This window comes from Notothenia coriiceps, unplaced genomic scaffold (genome assembly GCF_000735185.1).
Source record: "Notothenia coriiceps isolate Sejong01 unplaced genomic scaffold, NC01 NC01_scaffold00003274, whole genome shotgun sequence".
Taxonomy (NCBI): Eukaryota; Metazoa; Chordata; class Actinopteri; order Perciformes; family Nototheniidae; genus Notothenia; species Notothenia coriiceps.
The window spans coordinates 66,148-91,838 of record NW_011335975.1 but is presented as its reverse complement, the minus strand read 5'-3'; the positions used below and the strand labels follow the sequence as shown (position 1 = coordinate 91,838).

Here is a 25,691-nt window from a genome sequence, read left to right as displayed (position 1 = left end):
GAATGGACGTGATGATTTTGACTGACTATATAATATACTATGTAAACACCAACTCTTTCTTTGTTCCCTGTTAGAGATTCCCAGAAGAAATAATGATGTCAAGGTCAGAAAGTGCCGTGCAACTTGCAAAGTGTTTAAAAGATGAAAAGCACGCTGAAATACAAATCATTATTTCTTTCTGCAGTGTTTTCATGTCCTTTACATCATTATTCACCTAGATGGTGGGGAAAATAAGTTTGTAAACGTAAAGCTCATTATAGTGTTCCTCTCACTCACATCAGAGGGCGTCTACTTTTCTCAGTCGGAAACAAACAGGGCCCTTGGTTTTACATTATGTATGTGAAGATGTCAGAGCGCCTATACACAGATGAAAGTCAGCATATTTCTACCTTATCATTTACCGGGATATAATGTTGCTTTCACATCTGCTGGAGAACTGCAAATATTCTCAAATAAGAATATACAGTTCGCACAATCGTCCACATACTTTTCAGAGATATCTGCTCCCGCCTACATCCAATTTGCAACTTCACCAGATTCCTCGCATTAATTTACCTCCAGTTCTTCGTTTGCAATTTCATAAATATGGATTTTTCTCCATCAGCAGTGGTTTCACAAATAATGTTGCTGTGGGAGAAACTTCTGTGTAGCAATGCAGTGGGAGTCACCGACTCATGAAGGAGACACGGGGCGAGCTGGAGCTTTGATGGCAAACACTGGTGGTTTATTTGGAGTTACGGCCGGAGAGTTGACAAGACAGGTGGTGTGTCACGAGTTGACACAGTGGTTGCCAAACCAATTCTGAAGAACTCTTTTTCTGTAGCTCGAGGTTTTAACTACCGGTAGTTCGGAGTGTAATAATCAACATTCTTCATCAGTGAGACTAAACATTATGGACCCTGAATCTAACTAGAGCTCTCGTCCATAGGAAAGAATGTGGGCCAGGGAACCTTCGTCCCTGAACAGTAAACTACCTCACATGGCGGCTAGTGCTCTGTCATAGATTAGCAACAACGATGCGCCCAAGCTGCTCCTCCTTAAGAGAGATAGCAGCAATACCCGAGGCCGTAGACCTATGCCATGAGAAAGGAGACAGTGAGAGGAGAAGATGATGAACTGTGTCAAAGGTTGAATACCTAAGCAAATGATTCCCTAACAGTTGCAATCTACTGTAGATTAACAGACACCAATACAGAATCCAAGGCTACTTCCAAATACTATTATGTCTCCTGTTCATTAGTGCGACTTATGAGAAGCACAGCTCGTGTTTCCCTGCGGCAGTTCTCTAGGAACTAAATACTTCACCACTGATTTCTTTTTCCCCACCCATCTGTCAGTACAGATGTGCGTCAGCTTGTAGCTCAGTGAATAGGGAGTCCTTCAACAAGCAGGACACATTAGACAAGCCCCCTGCTGGAGTGACCTTGAGCAAGATATTTAATCCCAACAAGAAGGTCATACAGCTGTAAATGACCTCTTGACCGCCCTGCCGAGGCTGAAAACAATGTAGAATTGTGTGTTCTTGCAGTAAACTGTTATACTGTAGGTCTTATCTTTTCTGATTCCTTTCAAATAATTGTGATGGTGTGCTAACACAGCAGGAGAGACAGGAGAGAACAAAGCCGGCCCAATTATTTCCACTCTGCAGAGTCCCTCTCGTTGCCCTGAAATTGATCTCTTGAGGGAATTTTATGTACACTCATAGGTGAGTCATCAGAAGCTCAATACAAAGTGTTAACTAGACATACTTTAGATATTCTAAACAATGAATGAAACACAGCTGGAATGTTGCGCAAAATGGAGACCAATATTAAAAAAGGATTGAAGATGTGAGATATTTTTTAATTATAAAGGCAATAAAGAACAATAACAACAACTCAAAGTTGCAGCCATGACTGTACCCTATGAATGTCACTGCAAGCAAGCTGCACATTCCAAAAAGTGGAGGTTCTACACACATCTCAACCCCTGCAGCAAAGAAGATATATAAAGTACAATCCCCTCAATTTCAGAGCAGGCGCCCAAGATTAGTTTCACCAATTCAGTATCCATCTGAATGTAGAATAAAGTCACATTCTCCCCTTCTATTCCCGGGTTATTAAAAAGGTTTCTGCAGACCATTTTGAAGTCACAGTGCAGTTGACCTTCTGAATATAAAATGCCATTACTTCATTATTTCATCCTTAGGCCTTTGTGGGAAATTCTGTCATGATAAGTGTATGAATTCTCGCATTATGGCCAGAAACTTGTTTTGTTAGGACTAAGTGATGTTGAGCTCTGATCTTTCAAAACCAAACTCAAGTAACAAAGCGATGTTTGTGCAACATTTTAGAAAATAACTCTAGGCTTTCCTTTCATCCTGCGTTTACGAGAATGGGACGGAATGATCGATAGCTCAAAACATTTGGGTTAAAAACTAGGTTTCAAAGCAATGTAGAAAACGCTAATTTAATAGTACTTTTAAAGAAGTATAAACAGGGGAAGCAATGATCCTATCCCATGTAATCCCTCCATCAAAGAGTTGAATTGTAACTGATGTACTAACAGTGACATATGATATCTTCTTAGCGTGAGTAAAACAGGTCCTTGTTGGATCTACATGACCTGAACACTGCGTTTGGTACTAAATCACAAAATCCTAATTTGACATTGGACTCTTTCAGACATACACTTCCCTAATCTTTTTTCTCTGCCATCTTTGTTTAGGAATAAAATATGTTAAGCCCTATCCTAAGAAGTATTTTTCGACCAATTACATTTTTACCCAAATGCACCATTTGGTTGAAGAGTGCCTCTTTGTTATAATGCTGATAAAACAGGTGTTTATGCACCACATGTTTTTTTTGGTAACAGACCTCAAGCTGGAGCAATTAAGATCACTAAATATCATCACATGAATGGAGAAATTATCATATTTCTGTTCGATGTATGCAAAACAGACACACCAGGTTTCTATGGGACACCGGCAACATGACGGTAATAATTTCTGACTTGTAGACAGCGGGCAGGCACGGGGCAGAAGAGCTTGATTGAATGAGCTAAATCATGCAGCCGTAGGTAATCTATCCTCATTACCACCGGCATCCCTCACACAGCCTTGGCTCCATAATTATTACGTGTATTTAATCCCCACTTTGAGTGCTCCACCTGAGTGTCCCCTCAGCGATGGTGTTAAGTAGGGAAAGGTGTAAAGCAGAATTTAAATAGAGGAAGATGAAATGGAACTCTTTTGCCCGGCAAAAGCTTGAGGGTTGTTTTGATCTCCCCTTAGAGACCATAAAAAGAGTAATAAATGTCCCACTTTGCTTGCTGTAGGATAGCAAAGCGCTACTTGGCATTGGCAGAAGCGACCAAATGTGAATAAAAGGGGATCATCTTATGACAGACACTGTATTGATGTCAAAATGACGGTCCAGATTAGTTACATAAACCGTAATAAAGTGCACCCATTTGCAACGTTTGAAAAGAAACGGACCCAAAAGGAGCTTTCGTGATTTACTAAATCTCTCTCTGTCACCCACTGAGCCAAACAATACGCCGCTACGTCAGCATGAGATTATTCCCTCAATTTCCCTTACTGATAATTAGCTTCCAACAGATTGACCAATCTATTTAGTTCCTGATTAAACGGGTCCCTTCACTGCCACTTGGATGTTAATTGATGTCACTTATTCACAGCCGGATAATTTGGTCATTGGGCTGTCTAAGTTTGGAAAATTGGCTTCCTGCTAGACATTTTATTTTTATTTTGAGTGATTATGTGCACATATGTGATGTGTTTAATGATACCCTAGATTTTAGCCTTGCATCTTCCTTAAATCTTCTTTTTGTCTTCTGTTTGTATTGCAGTTGTGTTATGTCATTATAAGATGTGAGATGGAGGGAAAATAAATTGCATTTGGTTGAGGGTGCAGTGGCCTGATAAAACTCTGTATACAAATGCAAACTAAACCATGTGTGTTTGTGTAATAAAGCATTTTTTATTTTAGTAAAAACCATGGAAAAGTTTGTAAACTTGAAAGAAAAGGTACAAATGGGATGGAAAGGGATTTCAATACGATACACAGGTACTTCAGTTATCACTCCAGGGATTTTGTCATGCTGTTATTTGCTACGTTTCTATCATTTTAACCACGTTTTGTGTCCTCTTCTGCAGTGGTTTAATGGCCTTTTTGGAAACATTGGAGCTATCCAATGTAATTACCAACAGTAATGGATGAACTCATTACAAAGCATTACTTAAAGGGGACATATAATGCTAATTTTCAGGTCCCTATTTGTACTTTGGGGTTCTACTAGAACATATTTCCATGCTTTAATGTTAACAAAACCACATTATTTTTCTCAAACTGTATGTAGGAATATACCTGTATTACCCCTCTGACTGAAATGCTTTGTTTTAGTGCCTGTCTCTTTAAGACCCCTAATAACACATTCAGCTTGCTGTGATTGGTCAGGGTTTTCGGGTTTTCAGGCTGTCCTGATACAACATTGCTACACCACTATTTACCTATAAGTGTGTAATTGCGACATTAACTTTAGGAAGGCATGTTGGCTCATTGAAAGGAATGGTTTCTGAATAGGGACTGTGTGCATTTTCATTTGAGTCTTTATAAAGCAACTAGAAGACATGTAAATGTAAATGTTACTTGATAGGATTCTTAAAATGTGAGAGCTGTGTTAAGCTAGTGGTGCACCTGTTTCTGTTGTATCCTTGCTGTAAGATTTTGAACAAGCCAAATTCCGAAGTCAAAAGAAAGTGCACTAAATGGGTCATAAAAGATAGCATCGAAACTGGGCTTGGTTCATATTCAGTTCAATTCCTTAGGAATATGATTGACCTCAAATCAAATTATTTAAAAAAAACATTACATTACATTACAGTCTGCTGGATTTATTTGATAAAAATGAAATTGTATTGATTCCTGCAATGGCGGGGACAGTACCTCTTATCAGGCTTGGTTACAGTCGGCAGTTTGTCATCGTTGAAGACGGAGTTAAGGGCTCGGTGTAATCTCTGGAAAACAAGAAACACATCAGCTATTATTCTGATGTTTCATCGGAATATGACATGCAGTGTGTGTGCAAAAGTAGAAAAGTGGAGTACATTGACATTCTATTACGGCTACTTTCACTCACTCACTTAAATAATCAGAGTCATGGTGATTGTGGAGTGGTTATTTAATTAGCAATGATCCAAAGGGTGCTTCACTTTGTTCTAAATGTGTGTGTGTGTGTGTGTGTGTGTGTTCAGTACCTGGCTCGTGTGCAGCCAGTATCTGAAGCGTGGCTCCTTGACCCTCGGGATCACCAGCTTGTACACAATGTGTTCTGCTACTGTGGTCACAAGAGACAAGACCACGCCCACACAGAGCATCACAAACAGACCGGAGAAATGCTTTATTCCCATCTGCAGCGTCTGGAGAGAAAATGGAGGGGGAAGAAAATGAAGGGATGGAGAGAAGAAAGATAGAGACACAGAAAAAGAGATCAGTTGTGCAAATCTGTTTCTTCTCATGAACAGTCTGGGAAAAGTCTGGGAAGTATCAAAAATCTGGGACTTAAAATGATACAAACTCCCTCAGTACTGTTACTAGAAACATTTACCCCAGTTCTGTGTACCATTTGGAAGTACCATACCTTCATTTTTCAAGTTACTTTAATTTTGTCTACTCCACTTAATTTCAGAGTCCATTTTTATACTGTACTCCACATCTAAATTACTTTTGGCACTAGTTACTTTGCAGATTTACATTAATAAGGCAACATGTAAATCCACGGATATATTATGTTAATGCATGTGTTAAGCTACCCAGCGGCATATGGGCGGCGTTTGGCACAGTGATTTGTGCGCAGGTGTTGGGATCAGGGGGTCACAGGTTCAAACCCCACTGCAGTCAGCATGTCGTTGTGTCCCTTGGCAAGACACTTCACCCCAAATTGCTCCTGTGGGGATTGTCCACAGTATTGAGTATGTAAGTTGCTTTGGATAAAAGCGTCTAACAAGTGACATGTAAGTAATGTAATGAAGCAATTCAAATTGGCCAACACTTATCCAAGCTGCATTAGTGTTATGTACACATTAATGCATGCTTTATATAACATATACAATCTTGACTGAGAGTATCTTTACTTTCTGTTTTTAAAGTACATTTTTATGCTCACGTGTTTAACTTCTACTTGAACACGATTTTTAATGCAGGACTGTTTCTTGTAAAAAGAAATGTTAACCCTGTACTGCTACTTCACTGAATAAAGAATAGCCAGCCCTTATGTTTTGCTGCATTGCGGTAAAAACACAAAACAAAACATTTGACATAAAGTGAATATATTTTATTATTGCGAAAAAAAGTAATTTCAGAAAAATACTGACATACAGCATGTGTTTTGGCATCCTTATCTTAAATAAGCACATGTTGTTTTCAGTAATAGGTGTGACATTTGCCTTTGGATTGTGTATGAGAAAAATGATTCTGGAGCTCATGATAATACTACTGTAATTATATTTTGTATGTGTAAACCGGGTGATGTATTCAAAATAGTTAAAAATCCCTAAGCTAGACCAAGTCATCGGCTCCGATTCTTTTAAAAAATCCCATTAAAAACATCTTGCAAAAACAAAAAGCTGAATTGACATTTGCATTGAATCACATATTTGAGCACAAACACTGAAGCTGCAGTTGTTCAAATGTTTTTCCAAAAAAAAGTTAACTTTTGCTTTCAACTCAGTTATTATCAGAAGGTAACAACACAATGCAGTTGAAAAAGTGAGGAAACTTATTAGGGAACAAGTTAAATTGCCATGTTTGTGCACAATGCTTAATTAGCATTGTCTTTTCCAGAGAGTAACACATCTAAAATAGGATATAACAGTAGGAGTTTTATTTGAATTTCCTCAAATCCTGCTATACTAAGAAAACCCTTCTGAAAGACTTACACTGCGATATCACACTCCCCCCCCCCTCCCTCACATCTTAATTGGCTCTCATTCCATTCTAAATGTGTCACCATGGAGAAAGCTCTGGGAAATATACGACCAGTCTACAAGTTTGGCATCTCCTATTGTGATATTACACTTTTCTTAATTAAGCGCCGGTTGCAGTTACCGCAGATGTACATTCTCATATGAATCTTTTTTTTAATGCTGAGTATGGAGCATCTCCTGATACAGCAGCAGATGCAATGATTGCATTATAAAGTCATGCTTGTAACAAATACAAAATAAAATACATGATGGATTAAATTCGTCATTGCAGTATTGTGATTTGGCAAGCTGGCTGTAATGACATTTTGGAGAGTGGGAGCTGATGATTTAAAGTCGGGAAATACAGACAGTAGTGATATCTGACGGCCGGGGAAGACATTTTCAAGTCAGGAATAAAAATAAAAATGACAGTGGTATTATCCTTTAACATTATGACAAGCTTACTGAGGATACATGACATTTATCTAATGTAATGCTCCAGTGTAAGTTATTGTGCGCCAACTCACTCCAATATTCCTCACAATTATGGGCTTCCTTGGATCAGCACATTCAAGCACATATTCTACGACATTTCTTTGGCAACACATTGTCTCTTTTTACTGCATGCAACCATATAAGACCATTATTTTTCACAGTGATCTCATAATTTGAAAGTCCACCGCATACATTTAATGCAAAAATCTTACATACAAATCACAATTTCTCATCCCTTTGATCACAATTTATGTCTCCGTAATGTTAAGTTTGGCCCTCGTTAATGAATAATATGTCATTTATTGGTATTGATTTTATTACTCAAATTATTTGGGGCGAGAAAAAGGTGGACGAGCGCCAGTGAGGTTGTCGGTGAAGCCAATCCGTCAGATTTTTCATCTTTTCAGATTCACAGGCTTTCTGCTGGAGGTGTAGCTTTTATAAAAATGAATAAAAGTATAACAGAAAAATGCTGAGCCGGACTAAACTGAGCCAGCCTGCTGCTTACTGCATATTTTGTTCTCTACTGTAGCTTGTTTGTCTAACTGCATGTGTATGCTGTTCCTGTTCTGTTGTTGTATAGCCTGAGGTTGTTTATCGTGGTTTTGTGCTGGACTGCTAGTCATTTATGCAATGCTTGTCTGTAAGAAATGGCAGATGTCTTTTGTAAAAATGTTTTGCTTAGAGTCGATGTTTTGGACCAATGACACCAGATCTTCACCCTGGAGACAGCTGTTTGTGTCCCATGTGAAACCTGAAGTCAAGTTTGGCTTATTAGTTACGTAATCCCGTACTAAAGAGGCCCTTTTGTGTTTTTGGTGGGTTTCCCTTTCTTTTAGTGTATAGGTTTCTGTGCATGTAAATGGTCTGCAAAGGCTGAAATCACAAAGTGTCTTCCAGAGGGATTGTCTCTCTTCCCCCCTGCCTGAAACCAATCCATATGACTTTGTTTACTGCCGTAAGATAATGACATTACTATGTAACACTCTAGCTTCTATTGGCTAGCCCTCAAACACATGCAGTGATATACTAAGAGGACATCTCTAAGCGGTTGACCAATCACAACTGAGCCGGCCAGCTAACCAATCAGAGCAGACTGGGCTCTGGTTTCAGACAGAGGGTGAAAAGAGGTGCTGCAGCACAGGAAGTAGAGAAAAATAAAGAGCTTTTTGAACATTAAAGCCTGGAGACATGTCACAGGAGAGACACTAAATACTAATATGAAAATGAGGATAATGGGGCCTTNTCGGGATGTTAAGAGCATTCCATGGAATATAACAAAAAGTGTATCTCGAGCCGGTTTCTCAAACTTACCTACACCACCTTTAAGGTTAGGAAACAAGATTTGTTTCTATTGAATACAAAATAAGCCTTACTTAAAGTAGTAGATATTCTGCTCATTTTCAGATTCTTATTTGCATTTGACGCCTCTACTGTAATATGTCTCCATGCTTCAATGTTCAAAAAGCTCTTTATTTTTCTCTACTTCCTGTGCTGCAGCACCTCTTTTCACCCTCTGTCTGAAACCAGAGCCCAGTCTGCTCTGATTGGTTAGCTGGCCGGCTCAGTTGTGACNTTAAAGGTGGGGTAGGTACTGAGAAACCAGCTCGAGTGCGCTAGAATTTGGAGGAGGGGCTCTGTAAGGAAGTGGCATATTTTTTCCGGTTGTGTATTTTCAAATTCTAGCGCACTCGAGCTGGTTTCTCAGTACCTACCCCACCTTTAACAAAGTGGTGTTCCGAAGGCTTACTAATCGATCGTGATGTTGGACTTAATGAATAATTACCTTTCTCTAAGATATCATAAAATCCTTTGTATGAGGATACGTTGACCTACTCCCCTTAAGGAGCTTTAACCAGAGATAAGAATGTGTTCTTGTTAAATAAAGGGTGAAATAAAAAAATATATAAATATGATCAAGTGAATTTTTGCTCTGATATTTTCCAGTGTTCATTTTGACAGCACATTGTAAGTCTGACAAACTGCTACTCAGTTGATTCAATTGAATATAACATATTCTAGATAACTTATTTTACAACACTATCTATAATATGTGTGTGAACAGCAACTCACTAATATAGTTGTATCTCAAATTAAATGTCACGCAGGTGAAATAAAATACTGGTCAAGCAGTTTCCTCTGCTGTCAGCGGAGGCATGATGCTGCAAAATGAAATGCACCTCGAGCAATTTAGATGTCTGCAACTGTAGATAGCATCTGTAGCAAGTCTAGCTGTGACACAGAGAAGAACAACTGGTTCCCTGAGTTTGTGTACTGCAGTGTTCCACTTCTGCTCATATGAGAGTATGGTTATTTGCATGTATCCTAATTAAACATGTAAATGAGCAACCAGCATGGCGTTATGTGCCTTTGCGACGCACACTAGCTAATGAAATAAATGAATGAAAATGTAGCAGAGGGATGTGTTTTTTTGGGAGTGAGTTTTAATTAATGCTTGATAATGGTGAGTGTGCTGTCGGCAACCAGCTAGAAGCACTTTTGGGGATTCCTGAGTCACAGCTGGGCAGAGAGACAGCAGCTGAGAGAGCTAAGTGCTCGGTAATGGCAGAAGGGAATGGACTGCAGGGCCAGGGATGTATTGGACTGGAGTTTTGGAGACAAAGCGCGGTTAGCATGTGGAGGGTTATGTGCCGGGCTCTGAATGAATAAAGAGATTGTTCAGGCAGTTCAGGGAAATTATTCTGAGATACCAGCCAGGAGAATGGTTAGGTATGGACACTTTTGAAACAAAAAAAAGAGAAAGAAACGGACTAACCAATGGAATGGGTGCAAATAAAAAGTGGTGTTTCAGTTGGTATCATAGGTTTTTTCTAAATCCTGCTATGTATGTCAAAGACTATCGATCTAGTTTAATGCTGCACAAATCAATATTCTTATGTAAACAAAGGATTCAATTACTTTTTGTAATAGGTACAAAAAAAATTGTAGAAAAATGCACCCAGTTCCCCTCAGCTCTACAGGGTACTTTAGTTGTAGTGTCTTTCAGCTTATTTGTTCGGTTTTCCAGCTCACAACCTTTCTGTTTTTAAATTGTATTTAGGACAATAAATATACAATAGTTCCAGATCGCCTTTTCTGTGTGGCGTTCAATTATACTTCAGATATATAGTCTAGTAAGCAACTTGAGATGTAAGGTTGAGTGTTGGACAAAATGTCTACGACTGCAAGTAACCAGTTTACAAGCTAATAAAAAACGTAATCATCATAATGACTGCCGATAGGTTCCAGAATTGCATTTGGCCAATCTTGGAACACAGAATGGAAAAAAATGTTTTACCTTAAAGCGTAATTGACACATTTGTTTATGAGACCAGGCTGGTAGTTGTATATAAGAGGGGTTTATGTTCCTACCTCAGTCACAGCAAAGCTGCGCTTTCCGCAGGGCACAACCTTGTACCATTTGTCATGCAGCGTGTCCATGAAGCCATCAGACTTGTACTGACTAACAAGCTCTGAGATGTTGGAGGTGAGTGGAGAATTCTGAGGGAGGCCGATTCCATAGCCTGCCAATAGAAACACACACAAACATACAATGTGACTATTCCCCTGTCACAGCTGCAATATCCTGTTAACTTCACCTCCATGCACTCTCATTATATTCTTTCAACCGAAAAAAAAGAACAGCTGAACAGAAATAAGGGAGACTTTTTACCCCCACAATTCTCACTTGAAAAGAAAGCAGTTGCTTTACATTGTCAATACATCTCAGAATTGTTTGCATGCCAGGGAAGTTTGACAAATCCAGCGATAGCCAATTACAGAAGTACCTCGCCTTGGTAGGAGGTACACTGATTGATTTGGATTGTATCCTGGAGGCTTAAGGGTGCATTAAGTAATTAACAACAACACAGGAATCTTCACATCTTCACAGTGGGAGGAAGAAGAAGCCTGCTAAATGGACCCATGAGATTAACAGTAGACAGTAGAGGATCTAAGCTGTTGAAAGCAAGAAGATTAACTGCTGTGGAAATGTCGAGTGATTGATATTCTTACATCTAGGGCTTTAGAAAATGCCTATGGTCAGATCAGTCTACAGTCTACATCTTAACACATGGGAACATACAGTATTGTCTAACCCTAACCCTAAAGTCATTTGTCTTATTTAAAGAAGCCATACTTTACCTTCTATTGCAAAGGGTTTCCCGACTGTTAGTGTCTTACATTCTGCATCTATGGAAACCTCGTAGTCCAGCAGAGCTTTATCCATAATGAATGCATCCAGTCTCTGAGGATCAGCCCTGTAAATACAAAGCAAGGGAATATACTGGGAGTGTAGAACAAAATAACTTTTGGGTGCCTGTTGAGCTGAAAGTTCAAAGGTCCTGGAGCTTTAATAGTTTACTAACCAAGCCACATGCATCTTGTTGGACTAATTGTTGCACATTTCAGGGTACAAACGTGATGCATGTATCCAGTCATTCCACCAAAAGAGTGAATTATACCTTTAAGTTTTATGACGATCTGATCGGTGGCATTTGAGATGTTTTTGATGGATGACTGGATAGACAAAAAAGACAGATGGACCATCGGTATCCACTCTCCCAAATACATTATGGTGACAGAAGAAGCCATAACTCTCTCCATAGCAACATCTTAGATCTTCTGGGATTGACATTTTAAAAGCAAGCTTCTCGGAAATTCACCTTTAAAACCTACTGGAATTGAAAATTGAATTCGTTTTTTTTTTTTTGGTCATCTGTCTCCTGTTCTGTGCTATCAGTATTATATTTTCAGTTTGTGTCCTCATGCTACACCTCTGACCTCAGAGTGGGTTTAAAGAATAAAAAAGGATGGTTTTGGTAGGGTCTTGAACTATTCGCTTTCTTTTCATTTTAAGAATAGGGTCAGGTTAAATGGGTAAACAGCCTGGTGGGGGGGGTTATTTATGTTGTGTCCAATAAATCATTGGTAAGAAAGGCAAAAAAAAGAGAAGTAGAGCACGACAAATTAAAAATAATGTTTGAATGAAGTGTTTTGCTTGAGGGGTTTGGGATCTTCACAGGGCAGTTCACCAAATCACTGTAAATGGGATGTAAATTATTCAACAAACTTCTCTCACCCATTTACCGCTGGTTTCCCAAAACTGGTCTTATGCCAGTGAAATGACTGCCTGTCTGCCAGTTTCTGCCAATTTACTCTCATTCCTCACTCCAAGTCTGTTATACTGAGGCGAGATATTAATTCACAACACTCAGCGAGGCTTTTACAAATCAACCCTTTACTGACAGGTACAGCCTACAGGGACACCAATGCTGCAAAGCCTTTTTTCAAGATTTCTCTCTTTATTTTTTTGCTTTTTATTAAGGACGGCGCTTGGAAATCCTCTGCTATCTTCCACCCAAAAGCTGTCTGTTCATTATTACAGGTTGAATTAAGCTGCAACTTATGTCCTTGGTCTTTCCATGATAGTACAGTATTGATGTTATGTATTTTATTTTCAGAAAACTACCTTGACATCCACCAATTACCCGACCAGTATGGTTAAAACATGATGCCCACCTTATTCTCTTCCTGTAGAAATTGTTGTAAAAGTAGCTGAATCATGTATTGGCAATAGCATGACATTAATGGAAAACTAAACAGGTGACAGAGCACATTATTGTTTAAGGGTTTTACTTAATACAAAATGATGTGGGAAAGAGCAATTTAATTTATTTTTTAAATGCAATGCATGTCAGGGAAAAGTCTTCACATCACAAGGTAAGTAAGACCTGTTAGCACCGAGGTTAACAAACCATACAATAAACTGTTCTGTTTCAGGTGTGTTCTTTTTTTAAGAGACTGTATTAAAGGAAATAAAAGCAGCACATTCTAATATCGCTGTCAGTTTAATAAGCTAGCAACAACAACACAAAACAGTTTAATGGCGGCTAACGCTTCAGGGATTGCACTTCTTAAAATTCACATTCATACAGCAGACACGCTGCAGTTAGTAGTTTTTGTTTGTTTAAATGACTGGTTGGACATGTTCATTAAGTCAATTCAGAATGGTTTGCAAGAATGGGAACCAAGAGAATTGCAAGAACACCTCTTTCAGTCTGAAAAAATCACGACTGATGGTGTATGAGTCATCAGCATGTAAACAAAATCCAAAACTTGTCACAGGGGTTCAGAGAGAGTGGATACAGTGAAAGGAACAAAAGGCTTGCAAGTGACTGATGAGAGGAAGTGGAAACAGGTGGGAGAGTGGGTAACAGCAGGGTTAACGGGGAAAGTGGGAACAGGTGTCTAGATGGGTGGGGCAGTTAGGTGTTGGGGAATTGCAAAGTGGACATTTGTGGAAAATTTGAATAACCTCAAAGAATTCCGGAGATATCGTATTTACGAGAATGGAATGGACGGACAAAACCAACATTATCCCCACAACCAGTACAATTCAAATGTACATTTGAAGAAACTATAAAGGTAAGGCTTCTCGTAAAAATAAAAGCACTTTAAACACTTGTTTGGTTTGTTTCTCATTCTGTCAGCAGAAAACAAAAATACTGGTCTGATGTTTATGAAACTCAGTGTTGCGGTCTAGCGTGGGCCAAGAAGGAAACCCATTAAATCTTGGAGTGGATCCGAAAACCACATGCAGATACAAAATATTTTTCACCCCAGAATACGGCCTTGGCAGATGGCTGTAAGTGCCCTTCTGGTTGTACATATAAAGGTTACAATATAAATATAAAAACATATTTTTCATTGGTTTTAACCAATTCATGAATATTTAGTTGGGAAATCACATTGAGTAACACCTTAATGCAGTAAATTGGGAGATGCATTGTACTACAATAACAGAGGCTTCGGTCTATTGTATGATTATGTGATATGCCTTGCCCCTCTGGTAGTAATCTCTGAGAACAGGGTATTCAAAGCTGCACTGCGGCATATTGTATGCTGTCTTGTTCCACTTGTAATTTTCTAAAGATGACATTTCCCCTTGAACCCTCTAATCAGCACTTTACAAGCTCAGAAAAAAAAAAAAAATCTTGTTTCATCCATTCAAATTGTGCCCTTCCCAGCCAGGGCATTGCTTTCAGCTGCCTTCCCTCACTTTATTCTGCTTTGCTCCGCGGGGATGCCCGTTGAATGTCGAAGCAGCTTAAGATGACAGCAGTGGCAGGGTAAGGAGGAATATGAGTTCTGAATGCAAACAGGCCAGCTGGTGATGGGGATGACATTTCTACTTTTTTTAGATTTTGACTTTTCTTTTAGAGTGCAGTGTGTGGACATTGTCTTACTTGAGATTATGTATGCCATCTGGTGTTGCCGGGACATTGTATCTTCTCATGTACTCGTGCATCTCAGGAAAACTCTTCTTGAGGTAGTCCTCCGCGCTGCTTTCTTTAACTGTGGCGAATCGGAATCCCTGAGACGGATGGTGCAACTGCAGGAAAGAAAAAAATAAACCAAGATGTTACGCTTAGAATGCTGTCAGAATCTTTTAGTACTACTTTTCATTTTAGTCTGTTGTCTCTCTCAACTTCAGTTGGCATTTTTTTATTCTCAAATGCAGCAGGAGTCCTTTATACTTATACTTCTTTTGTTTTCTGACTCTAAATATACCTGCACTGTTGGTATTCAAAGAGTTGGTGAGTTGACAACAAACAGTAATTACCTTACCCCATTTGCCCTTACAAAGTATGTTTAATTAAAAACTCCATTTCCTAATTTAAGTTTTAAAGTTAAAAACAACAGCTCTTCTGAAATGTTCAAAAGATAAAAAACACTGCAGTCTGCCATTTTATTAAATAGATCAGGGATATTTTGCAAGAAAAAGACCTCAGCCTTGAGCAAACAAATTAAATCTAGCCAATTTCTAAACCCTTTTTTTAAACAGAAGATTCTGTCAAAACATTTCTAAACATCTGGTAACCAAAACGTGAACTTTATTTACCAAAACAAATAAAAAAACATATAAAAAGAAGACATTTATTTTGTCTTTTGATTGAATTAAAGCCCTGACTACGTATTTTTCTTGCTAGTGAAATATTAGTGACAAAATAAGGACATTAAAAAGATATCTCCAGGTGAACATGTATCTGCTCCATCAGGACGTGGGTTTAATTAGATTTGAATATCAGTGACCAAACAACCCAAATTTTCATCAGATTGGGATTTAAATGTTGCTCAATCCTGATTGGTGCAAGGAAGAACCTTACATCATCTTCTTCTAACTTTAAACCAATGAGAGGACCGCAGAGAGAAACAGCCCCAAAACTTAAAATGCCAGCTTGAGAAGCATCCATTGTTTGCAGAGTTGCACATCTCTGTACCTTTGGGTCATGTATCCCTGACAGTTGTTCGTAGGTCTTCTCCCCGACCATGACGGCAGCTAGGTTAGCGGTGTAGGTGGACAGACAGAACAGACAGAAGATGGCCCAGAGGTTCATCAGCAGGCGGCCTGTCCAGCACTTTGGCGGCTTGATGGCCACCGTTCTCCCAAATAAAATGGCGTAGCACACGTTGAGCGCCGAGGAGAAGGAGAAGACCCGGTCGCGGTTGCGTCCACGTGGGGTCATACCAAACGGGCTGAACCACTCATACAGGGTGAGGAAAACAGCGGTGACGTGGAGTGAAACGAAGATGCCGAGCCACATGGACCAATGGAGAGGCCACATGAAGGCACCGATGGGTGCAGCTGTGTCGCGTGTACGAACCTGGGCATGGGGAACACAGGATTAGACAACCAACTGATATTATCTAAGTAAGAACATGTGTGGTTTTTCAAAGGCTTAAAGTAAATTTCAATTGGGTTGTGTTTTTGTTTATACATCCTGAGGATATAGCGGGGTTAGGACTGGAAATCCAAAAGCAGGTGAGTATGGAAATTGGAGAGTTATCTGTATATTTTGTTGTGTTACACGCCACATCTGTCGGTTTAGCTTGTTTCTTATCAGAAATTCAGTAAATTATTTTACATGATGCTCGACTTATTTGAGCGAGGAACTGATACAGGACAAAATTTAATGGAAGCATGATTAAAAAGGGAAGGAATGAATCGGTAGCAGGCCAGATAGGAAATAGCAAATAAAAAAGAAAGCTAGATCCTCAGAATCCTAACATCAACTGGACAACAATTAGTGTCATTATCCAACTGGGAAAAGAGTTGTAAAAGGGATGATTACTAACAAAATATAGAAAAAAAGGGGGATTGTAAATCAGAACATCAACAACTGTAGCGGTGTCTTTAGAGGGGAGAGTATTTCCCTATCACTTTGCGGTAATTGTAGTAATAGGATCCCCTTACAAAGCTGTTTGCTAACCAGCCTAGCCCCATAGGGGAATAGCATTACAATCCAATAACGTAGTGCCTGCAGTAATAACACTCCACAATATTGACACTGACCACCAGCATACAAAGCGGCGAGAGTTGAGGAGAGGTCATAGCAAGAGAGCCAGAGAGTTTCTGTAGAAAGGGTGAGAGAGGAAGAGGGAGTACTGACCAGAATTCCCAGGCTGGTGGAGAAGAAGGGGGAAGTGAAGTCGATGACTTGGCTCCTGGCTGAATTAATGCTAAAAGATGTCACTGCCAGGTGGGCGGCGCCACTGAGCAGATCCCCCACCAATCCTGTCCACCGCCCATTCTTGAACCCACCATACTTCCCATCGCCTACAATATAGAGGTCAAAGGTGAAGCCCATGTCCTCTGCCAGCTTCTCCAGCAGGTCTATGCAGTAACCATAACAGCACTTTTTCAATTCTGTGGGGACAGATCCATTGCGTCCCGAGAGCTTCTTGAATAATCCTTTAACAACCGAAGAATCATTGGTGAGCGGATCGAGGCACAACTGGCCCGCGGGACACATCCCATCGCTGTCCACCTCGCGGGTAAACACAAACGGGTGCTCGACCAGCGTCACCACCCGCATGTGCAGTCGCGCGGATCGGCGCCAGTCTCCTCCGCCCCCAGATCCCTGATGGCTCGGCCAGGCCCGGCGGTCCATGAGAACTTCCCCCTTGCGCCAGCGTCCCAGACGGGTCCAGGTTGGCTGGCCTAGAGGGTCCAGCTGGAGGGACCAGATGTAGTGATGGGCCTCTGAGATGACATTCTGGCTGAAAGAGTCTCTGGATATAAAACCCGTCTGGCCCTCAAATGATGTGTTGGATAGAAATCTGAAAGGAGTCGGACAAAGGGGAAGGAAAGTGGTGGAAGGAAGTTGATGAGGAGAGAAAAAGGCAGAAAAACCACAAGACAAAATATTGTTATTTAAATGTACAATGTATATCAGTATAGTGTTTGTTTCCTTGCAGGTGTATAAGTAAAGAGAAACTTCGGACCATAGTTCGACAGTAACTCAAAAAACAAACCAAACTAATAGAAATTCTGGAAAACATGTTGCTTTCTATAAAATACACAATACAATATGTATAACAAAGTCTGGAAGGCGGCAAATTGGCAAGACTGGATTCAAAAGTTTCACTACCATGGACAGGAAACTTTTGTATTGCTGTTGCACTCTAATGGTCAAAACAAATAGGGCTTATGATATTTTTGTGTCAACCTACCAAAGAAATACATGCTGTTTAAATGCGAAAGTGCAAAACTATTGTAAATGCAAATATAATCTTTGCTCTTGATGTTACAACATTTTTTATTTATTTTCTCACAAAGTATTAAAGACATCATAAACTGAGTGTAATGTTTTAATTTGCATTACATATAAAGAACTGTAGTTTCATATTTGAAATTACTCTCTTGCTAACAAAAAAACTGAACTTGTAGGGCATCAACCTGAAATGGGTTTACAACTGATTTCAGCCATTTGGAACCATTCTCTTCGAACTATAAACTGGAATACAAACAATTTGATGTATTATACATGTATTATCAGTATGATAATTGGAAAAACAGTTGCAACTTTGGGTCAACTCATTAGGCTGACGCTTGTCAATGTAATTAAGAACCAAGAGCCCAGTTTTATTTACCATAAATGATCAAGATCTACACCTTTTTGACCTCAGTTGACCTAAAATTCAAACTTTGTTCTTTGAAATATCTTTCAGTTCCTTAATAATCTACAAAGGAAGATGGTGTGATATGGTCACTTATAAACATGCAAGTAGGTGGAGTAACCCTAACCCTGAGTTGTTTACCTTTAAAGCTACAGAAAGATAAAAGATTGTCATTTGGAGAAAGAGATACTTAATTCAAATGAAATAAACTATCATGGCCATGGTTAAAACGAAAAATAACTTCATTACTGACAGATTGTAGTTAAAAAAAAAACAGCTTTTTTTGTTTTTTGGAAGAAACAGTGAGCGAACAGCAGTCTCTCACACACTTTTCAAAGCCACATGCTTTGTTAACTCATCGATCCAATGCGGCCTGTTCCCTGAGAGGCTTTGCCCTGCTGTGACTACACCACGCTCCAACACTCCCGACTCTCGTTCGTACATGGATAAATGTGGCATTACAGGCGTTTAAACAAACACACACACTGCTTTCCTGGTAACAAAACAATCTCTTCAAAGAGGAAAGTGATCCCAACAACCCAAAACTGTACTTAGCTTTCTTTTCCTTTTTTTTTTTTTTTTGGTACCTGGCTGGCGCCCCGTAGCAGCGGCTACGTCTTTTATAAATGTATACAACATTATGTATGCATGCGGAAAGCCAAAAAGTCAAGAAAACTGCAAATGCAAACAGTTGCTAAAGGGGTTTTCTGCTGTTTTTATTTTTTTATTGTACATTTGCCAATAAGAAAACCTTATTATGTAGGATTTCTGTAGCCGGGATTTACAGGCTTAAACTGCACGATTATATTTTACCCTTGGTTAGTTTATATAAAAAGAATCTCAATTTAATGTCGTAACACCAGCACAGGAGAGGTGTATTATCTAGGTGGCCTCAGTGGCTGTCTGGAGTGTGTGTGTGTGTGTGTGTGTGTGTGTGTGTGTGTGTGTGTGTGTGTGTGTGTGTGTGTGTGTGTGTGTGTGTGTGTGTGTGTGTCAGGATAAGACAGACCATGGTCCAGTGATCTCCACATCTCTCTCACTGAGCCATGCTACTGGCTGTCTGAGAGTGTCAGATATCGGAGCACACACACACACACACACACACACACACACACACACACACACACACACACACACACACACACACACACACACACACACTTTGAATGGTTAAGGTTGGAAAAAAAATAAGAATCCTGGTGTATGTCTTGTGCAAGTACAAAGAACAACACTTTTTGGATGTGCTTTCACAGGGTAATGACGTACATGATGTGACCTTTCCCTGAAATGTCTCTTTCGTGTCACCTTGCTCATTGTGAAACTCCCTCTTTTAAAACCATGTCTACTTTACTACGTCTTTTAGGGGTGTTAACTCAACCTGACAGCTCAACTAGTCTGTCTGAAGGTCGGTGTCTTCACTGCAGCGTGTAGCTGTTAATACCTGGAGAGTGCGTCTTATTCCCCCTTGTACACAATTTAAGTGACATGTTCTTCCTGACAGTGCACAGGGTGCTAAAGGCTAAATGTCACATGGTGGTAAAAGGGCACATAATGTAAAAGTTTTGTGTTCAGTCAAGACATCAATACAACTTGAGCGTGTTTCATTGCTGGAATGTGAAGTTACAGACCCTTTTAGAGTACTAGCATGGTATGTCAGCAGAGTGTACGAGGGGAGATGAGCTTCACATTTCGCCTGCAGCAGAAAGCAGCTTCTTATAGACTCACAGATTCTCTTTTTCACTCAGAGGTTGCTCCAACACTACTCTATCCCAATAGTGTAACAAACATGACATGCTACAATAAACTTGGAGGAAAATGTTGAGCAGATAAGTGATGTGTGGGTGTACATGTTGATTTTCCCATGTTACTCTTTTTAAGGGATTTAAAGACTATTTTCTGTCACGCCCGAGTGGAAAGCAGGCAGAGAGCTGTGAGTCGAAAACACAGAGAGGGGCTGCCACTGCAGTCGCATAATCAAAACTCCAGGGTACTCATTACACCCCCGCTTGATCCGGACTGGCTCCACTCATTAATTAACTACTGAATTCCTCTAATCAGACCGCAGTGATTGAACGGACACACCTACAGGACTGCTGTGCCTGAGATGACCTGAGAACCAGAACATGCACATTGCATTACCTTCACAGTCTGCAGGAAGCAGATATGACAATGGAAATGTCACTTGCTGTTTAAAGTTAATTATTTTCAGCGATGGAATGTAACTACCGTACACATTTAAATGAACACAACTAAAGACGCAACTGCACTTCAGGATTTCCATTTTATGCTTCCACTTGTACTTCTCTACGAAACAGTTGTACTTTTGACTTTACTACATATTTTGACAGTTGCTCACGACTTAACAAATTTAGATTTACAGACTTGTAATGCATTAATCACATATGATGCATTGCTGTAAATCAAACTGTGCATATGTAAGGAAAATGACCCGAGTCATTTTGACAGTCACCATAATTGTAACAAAATGAAGATTAAAAGACGTATACAGTATAGTTTATTATAGATCATGAATTGAGATAAATCCCACAATGCAAATGTATTTTTTTTATATAAATACATTAAAGGTGGGGTAGGTAAGTTTGAGAAACCGGCTCGAGATACACTTTTTGTTATATTCCATGGAATGCTCTTAACATCCCGATAGCAATGAATATCTGAAGTGCTTTGACAAAAAATCCATAAAAAGATTTCATCTGTGGAAGCCGTAGTACTGTAAAAAGCACGACCAATCATCTGAGCCGGCCTGGCTAAAATAACTGGATGGCCTACCTGCCTGTCAGCCTTCCATCTGTGCACACACTTATCTCGTGCCCTCATTGGTCATGTGCGCGTCTGTGTGTGTTGGAGGAAGGGCTCTGTAAGGAAGTGGCAGATTTTCTCCGGTTGTGTATTTTCAAATTCTAGCACACTCGAGCTGGTTTCTCCGAAAATACCTACCACACCTTTAAGTACATTTTACAACTAATACTAATATGCTTCTCCTCGCGTGCTTATACGGTTAATGAAAAAATCGAAAACAGAGAAAAAGTCAAGATGAATTCAAGTAAATAGGGGCCGCTAAGTTAAACAGTTATAAGTTAAATAGAAAAATATGCTTGTGTTTGGGAAGTAATGTACATAAGACTGAATAAATGAATGATTTTTGTATTTTTGTAAATGAATAATTTTTGTTTGTTTTTGCCTGTCCTTGTTTGTCTACCCTCCCTCATAATGTAAAGCGTCTTTGGGTTCAAGAAAAGCGCTATAGAAATATAATGTATTATTATTATTATTATTAATATTGGATAGAACACACAAGTTTTGTGAGAATTTGCAAAAGGATGTTTTAATGGGCGTTTTATAAACCCCATTTGCTTCCATTAATCACACTTTTTCTAAATTGTTTTAATCTTTGTGGCCTGTTGAGGCAAACCAAAAAAAGGAAGCTTTTTTAAAGAATTATTGGTAACATAGGGTGAGTAATTGGTATACCAATGTTCGTTTTAGGGGAGAAGTGCTCCTTTCAACAACATTCAGACATAACACTGGGTGACTGATTGCTTCTCAGTGGAGTATGATTGTGACTATTCAAAGAGCAGTTAAAGTGTTTATCATATCATGAAATCAAAACATTGTATTGATTTCAATTGCATTTGTTCACATCTGCATGCATGTAAACTAAAAATGACTTTAACAGAATGCAGGGTATTATTACCGCAAAATGACTGGCCATCTAGAAAGGTAAAAAGCACACTAAATGAAAAGGGGCCAAAAACTTTCATATTTTGTTCGAATTGCACACAAACTGAAAAAACATTAAATATATTTTTCATTTAGTACTGAACATTTTTTCTCCACAGAAATAAGTAGATACTGTTGATATTTTCCAGCATACAAATGTCTGCCAAGAGTATCCCTCCTTTTCCCTCCCTGAGAGTGTTTTACTTACATTTGTTCAGGAAATTCAAACTTCAAAGGAGACATTTATGGTATAGCGTTTACATCTTTATAGCTCAGCTGGCGGACACATCAGGACACTATACCTGGCTTTGGTGGCCATTTACAATGATTGCAATACATAAGGATTGACTGGTTGCAAAAAAGAACAATATCATTTATCATAGGCTGTGTCTTATCTGTTATTATAGGACCCTTGCCCCCTTTAGTGTATCTGGATCTGTATCACCAGGGGTTTTATACAGTGCTTATTTTAGATGTCTGTATTTTACGCTTTGTCTTTCCTTTTCTTTTTCTGCACACCCCTTCTTTCTCTTCCCCTGATACATTATCACATCTTCAGCCACCCACGCAGTATCTCGCCTGCTTCAGATGTTTTGTTTAGTGGGCAAACCTTATCAGTTCCTTTCAAACACACTAGGCCGTATAACTTCGAAATAGTAAACTGCTCTGTTGTCTACCACCTGTTTACTGATCCTTAAGTTTATCTACACTGAACAAAAATATAAACGCAACACTTTTGTTTTTGCTCCAATTTTTCATGAGATGAACTCAAAGATCTAAAACATTTTCTATATACACAAAATAACCATTTCTCTCAAATATTGTTCACAAATCTGAAAAAATCTGTGATTGTGAGGCACACAGGGGATAGGGGGCTCAGGGGTCGGGTCGTCCTCTGCTCCTGCTCGACGCTTTTTAGAGCCCAAGGCCGCGTCCCGGCAAGTGCCGTGTCGGCTGAGTTAAAAGCGCAGTGTCAGCTCCTTCTCGTCGACCGGCCGGACTGACGGAGGAGAGGAGTAGGAGGAGCCACCTGTCTCGACCTTGCAAGGGACAAGGGTCGGAGGTACTACACAAAAGCCCCCACGGTGGTCCGGGGGGTAGAAGGCGGCGGAGACTCCTATGGCGTTCGAATAGGAGTACAAGCGCGGTCTTCTCCTTGGCCCTGAATTATGGTCTCTGCGCCCAGACGATAGACGTATTCAGGTTTTTGTAGTACAGTGTGTTAGGCAACCAAAAAGATTATTGGTAAAAAGTGACAGCGGTAGTCCGAAGTTCGGCTCCCCGCGGGGTCAGGTTTTTACTTTTCCGTTTGTGTTATATTGTTATTTGTTCAGACAAGTGGACAGGGAGAAAACTTCCGTCGATGTCGGAAGGAGTTTTCCCTATATCGCCGGCAGACACTTTCGACGGGCGTGCGGGCGTACACGCTCGACGCCACCTCGACACTTCTGGTGCGCGGTGCGCGCTACGCGGCTCACAGCCGACCTCCATAGGTTGGACCCACCATGGCGTGCACAAGCGTGCGATCTCCCGGGGATTGTGTGTTTATCTCTGAGTTCTCCCTTCTCTCGCACTGCGCCCGACGAGCGCGAAATTCCCGCTTCCACCTTTCTACGAGTGTCGAAGACGAACCCAAAAGTCGGTCATGGCCCGAATCCAGGTTAAGCGACAGTGGGGGGGAGCCGAAGAGCTCGTAAGACATAAGTGTTCGGGCCCCTCCGTGGGTCCCGAACATCCCTTGCCTTAAGCCGGTTATGACCTAAACTCTCGAGACTTTTATAGAGTATTGCTATGTTTAAGTGTACGAGGGAGTGTTTAGAGACGAGCAGAGCACGCTGTTGGCTGACAAGTTGAAGTCAGCTAGACTTTACTACGCATAAAGGTGTAGGGTCATATGAAATGGTGTGTCCTTTAAGACTATGTGCCACGCTCAAGCGTAGAAGTCCCACAGACAATGCTCATGGCCATGAAGGGAAGTCAGACGGTTTTATATAGGTAAAAGTTAGGCTCACCGTCTCCTACTAAATTAAAAACGATAGAAAGGTTAAGGTTTCAGGTAGACAAAGTAGACGTGGTACACTCGCACCGAATGCTGTCTTCCCATTAAATCCTCGCCGGTAAAGTTTTCCCACGTGTTTGCGATGCTCGCCTCAAGGGAGGATTAAGACGGAGATGCGAGGTTTTCCCCTCTCTGGACTTTCCTTTTCGATTTACTGTGTCGTCAGGTAAAAGGGGGCCGGGTTGTTGTTACTCCTTCGACGATGGTATCGTAGAGTCAGCACCAGATCGGTGACAAGAACGTTGTTTTGATACTTCAGAAAGTTCCTGACCGCTTCAAAACTTTCTTCGAAAGGACATGCGACGCTGCCGAAAAACCCCGACATTTTTATTGTCCACGTAAAAGTTTGTCCAAAACTCTATTATTTTGAGTTCAATCTATGGCAAAATTAGTCGACATTCAAAATCAATAAACTGAATAATATAATAGACATGGTTTTACCACATTCTTACGTTTGAATTTAGACTAATATCTAGATAATAGTTAAGTCCAAACTCTTTGATCACAACGCAACGTAGATCAAAAGTTCCGAAAGAAACAACTATCGAGATAACGTTGTTTTTCGAACTAAAAGATAATTAAACAGAAAAAATAACGTGGAATGCCGTCGTCAGCGACACCATCGAAGTCTAGCCTCAACAGAATAATCATTCGGATTCAAATGGAAACATCGTTGTGGATAAAAAAATTACCGTTTCTATTCCCAAGTCTCAGAAAAGAAAAAAAGGACAAGTAATACACCGCGTGATCAAAGTTACAAAGACCTTTAATGGGTGACATCAACAGACTCACACTTATTTGAGGTTGAGACATAGTGTTGTGACACAATTGAATGTCAATTTATGACATACACTACCATCATAATCTTTTCCCATTCTATCCTAACGCAATAAACTACTGCATTAAGTACAAAAGGACGGCAATGATGCCTAGTCGATACTATGGTTAGTACATAAGTTACTGGGAGTGTACATTTCAAAATCCAGCGATGGTGGGAAGTTTTGCGTGACGGTACCAGTCATTAAAAACTGTAAGCAGCGTCACGGACACCAAACAACCACTTCGACTGGACCTCCTGCACAACCAGTTAACACACTTCGGTCTTCGTCTACTGTCTACGCGTTGTCCCATTCGAAAATCGTCAAGAGTTTCGATCCGACTGTTGGAGGTTCCCTTAGATAACGTACTAAAATACCTGATACCACCGTCGTACTCAACGACCGTTCGTTTTTCCTTTAAGTGTTCCCCTTATCGATTACTTTAAGACTCCACAAAAGTGTCTATTCACAAACATTCCTAATACCGCCTACCGGTAACACCTTTAGTGGCCGTCTACAATTTGGAAAGGAAATAATGGTCGTTCATTTTCTCCGGTCTACAACAACCATCACCGTTGTCCTAGAAGTTTGAAACCTAACAACTAAGGTTCTAAGTCAGAGTGTTAGAAGTTCTTGGTTGGTAATTTGTGCG

At 40.1% G+C, this 25,691-nt stretch overlaps 1 protein-coding gene across 1 annotated transcript; it reads right to left on the bottom strand.

Moving 5' to 3' along the window:
- Positions 1-975: 975 nt before the first annotated feature.
- Positions 976-23,897, bottom strand: LOC104941214 (glutamate receptor ionotropic, NMDA 3A-like). Its single transcript, XM_010766281.1, has 9 exons — positions 23,641-23,897; positions 16,912-17,581; positions 15,742-16,125; positions 14,707-14,852; positions 11,603-11,718; positions 10,832-10,983; positions 5,258-5,419; positions 4,947-5,017; positions 976-1,036 (listed from the first exon to the last, which is right to left on the bottom strand). The coding sequence occupies exons 1-9, from the start codon at positions 23,895-23,897 to the stop codon at positions 976-978; spliced, it is 2,019 nt and encodes a 672-aa protein (XP_010764583.1).
- Between the last annotated feature and the right edge of the window lie 1,794 nt (positions 23,898-25,691).

Coding starts and splice junctions, on each gene's coding strand:
- LOC104941214 (XM_010766281.1), bottom strand. CDS start 23,897: ATGTTCGGGACCCACGGAGGGGCCCGAACACTTATGTCTTACGAGCTC. Junction 10,984..11,602: donor GAAACCCTTTGCAATAGAAG/GTAAAGTATGGC, acceptor TTCTATTGGCAG/GCTATGGAATCGGCCTCCCT. Junction 5,420..10,831: donor GCAGCTTTGCTGTGACTGAG/GTAGGAACATAA, acceptor TTTTCTCTCCAG/ACGCTGCAGATGGGAATAAA.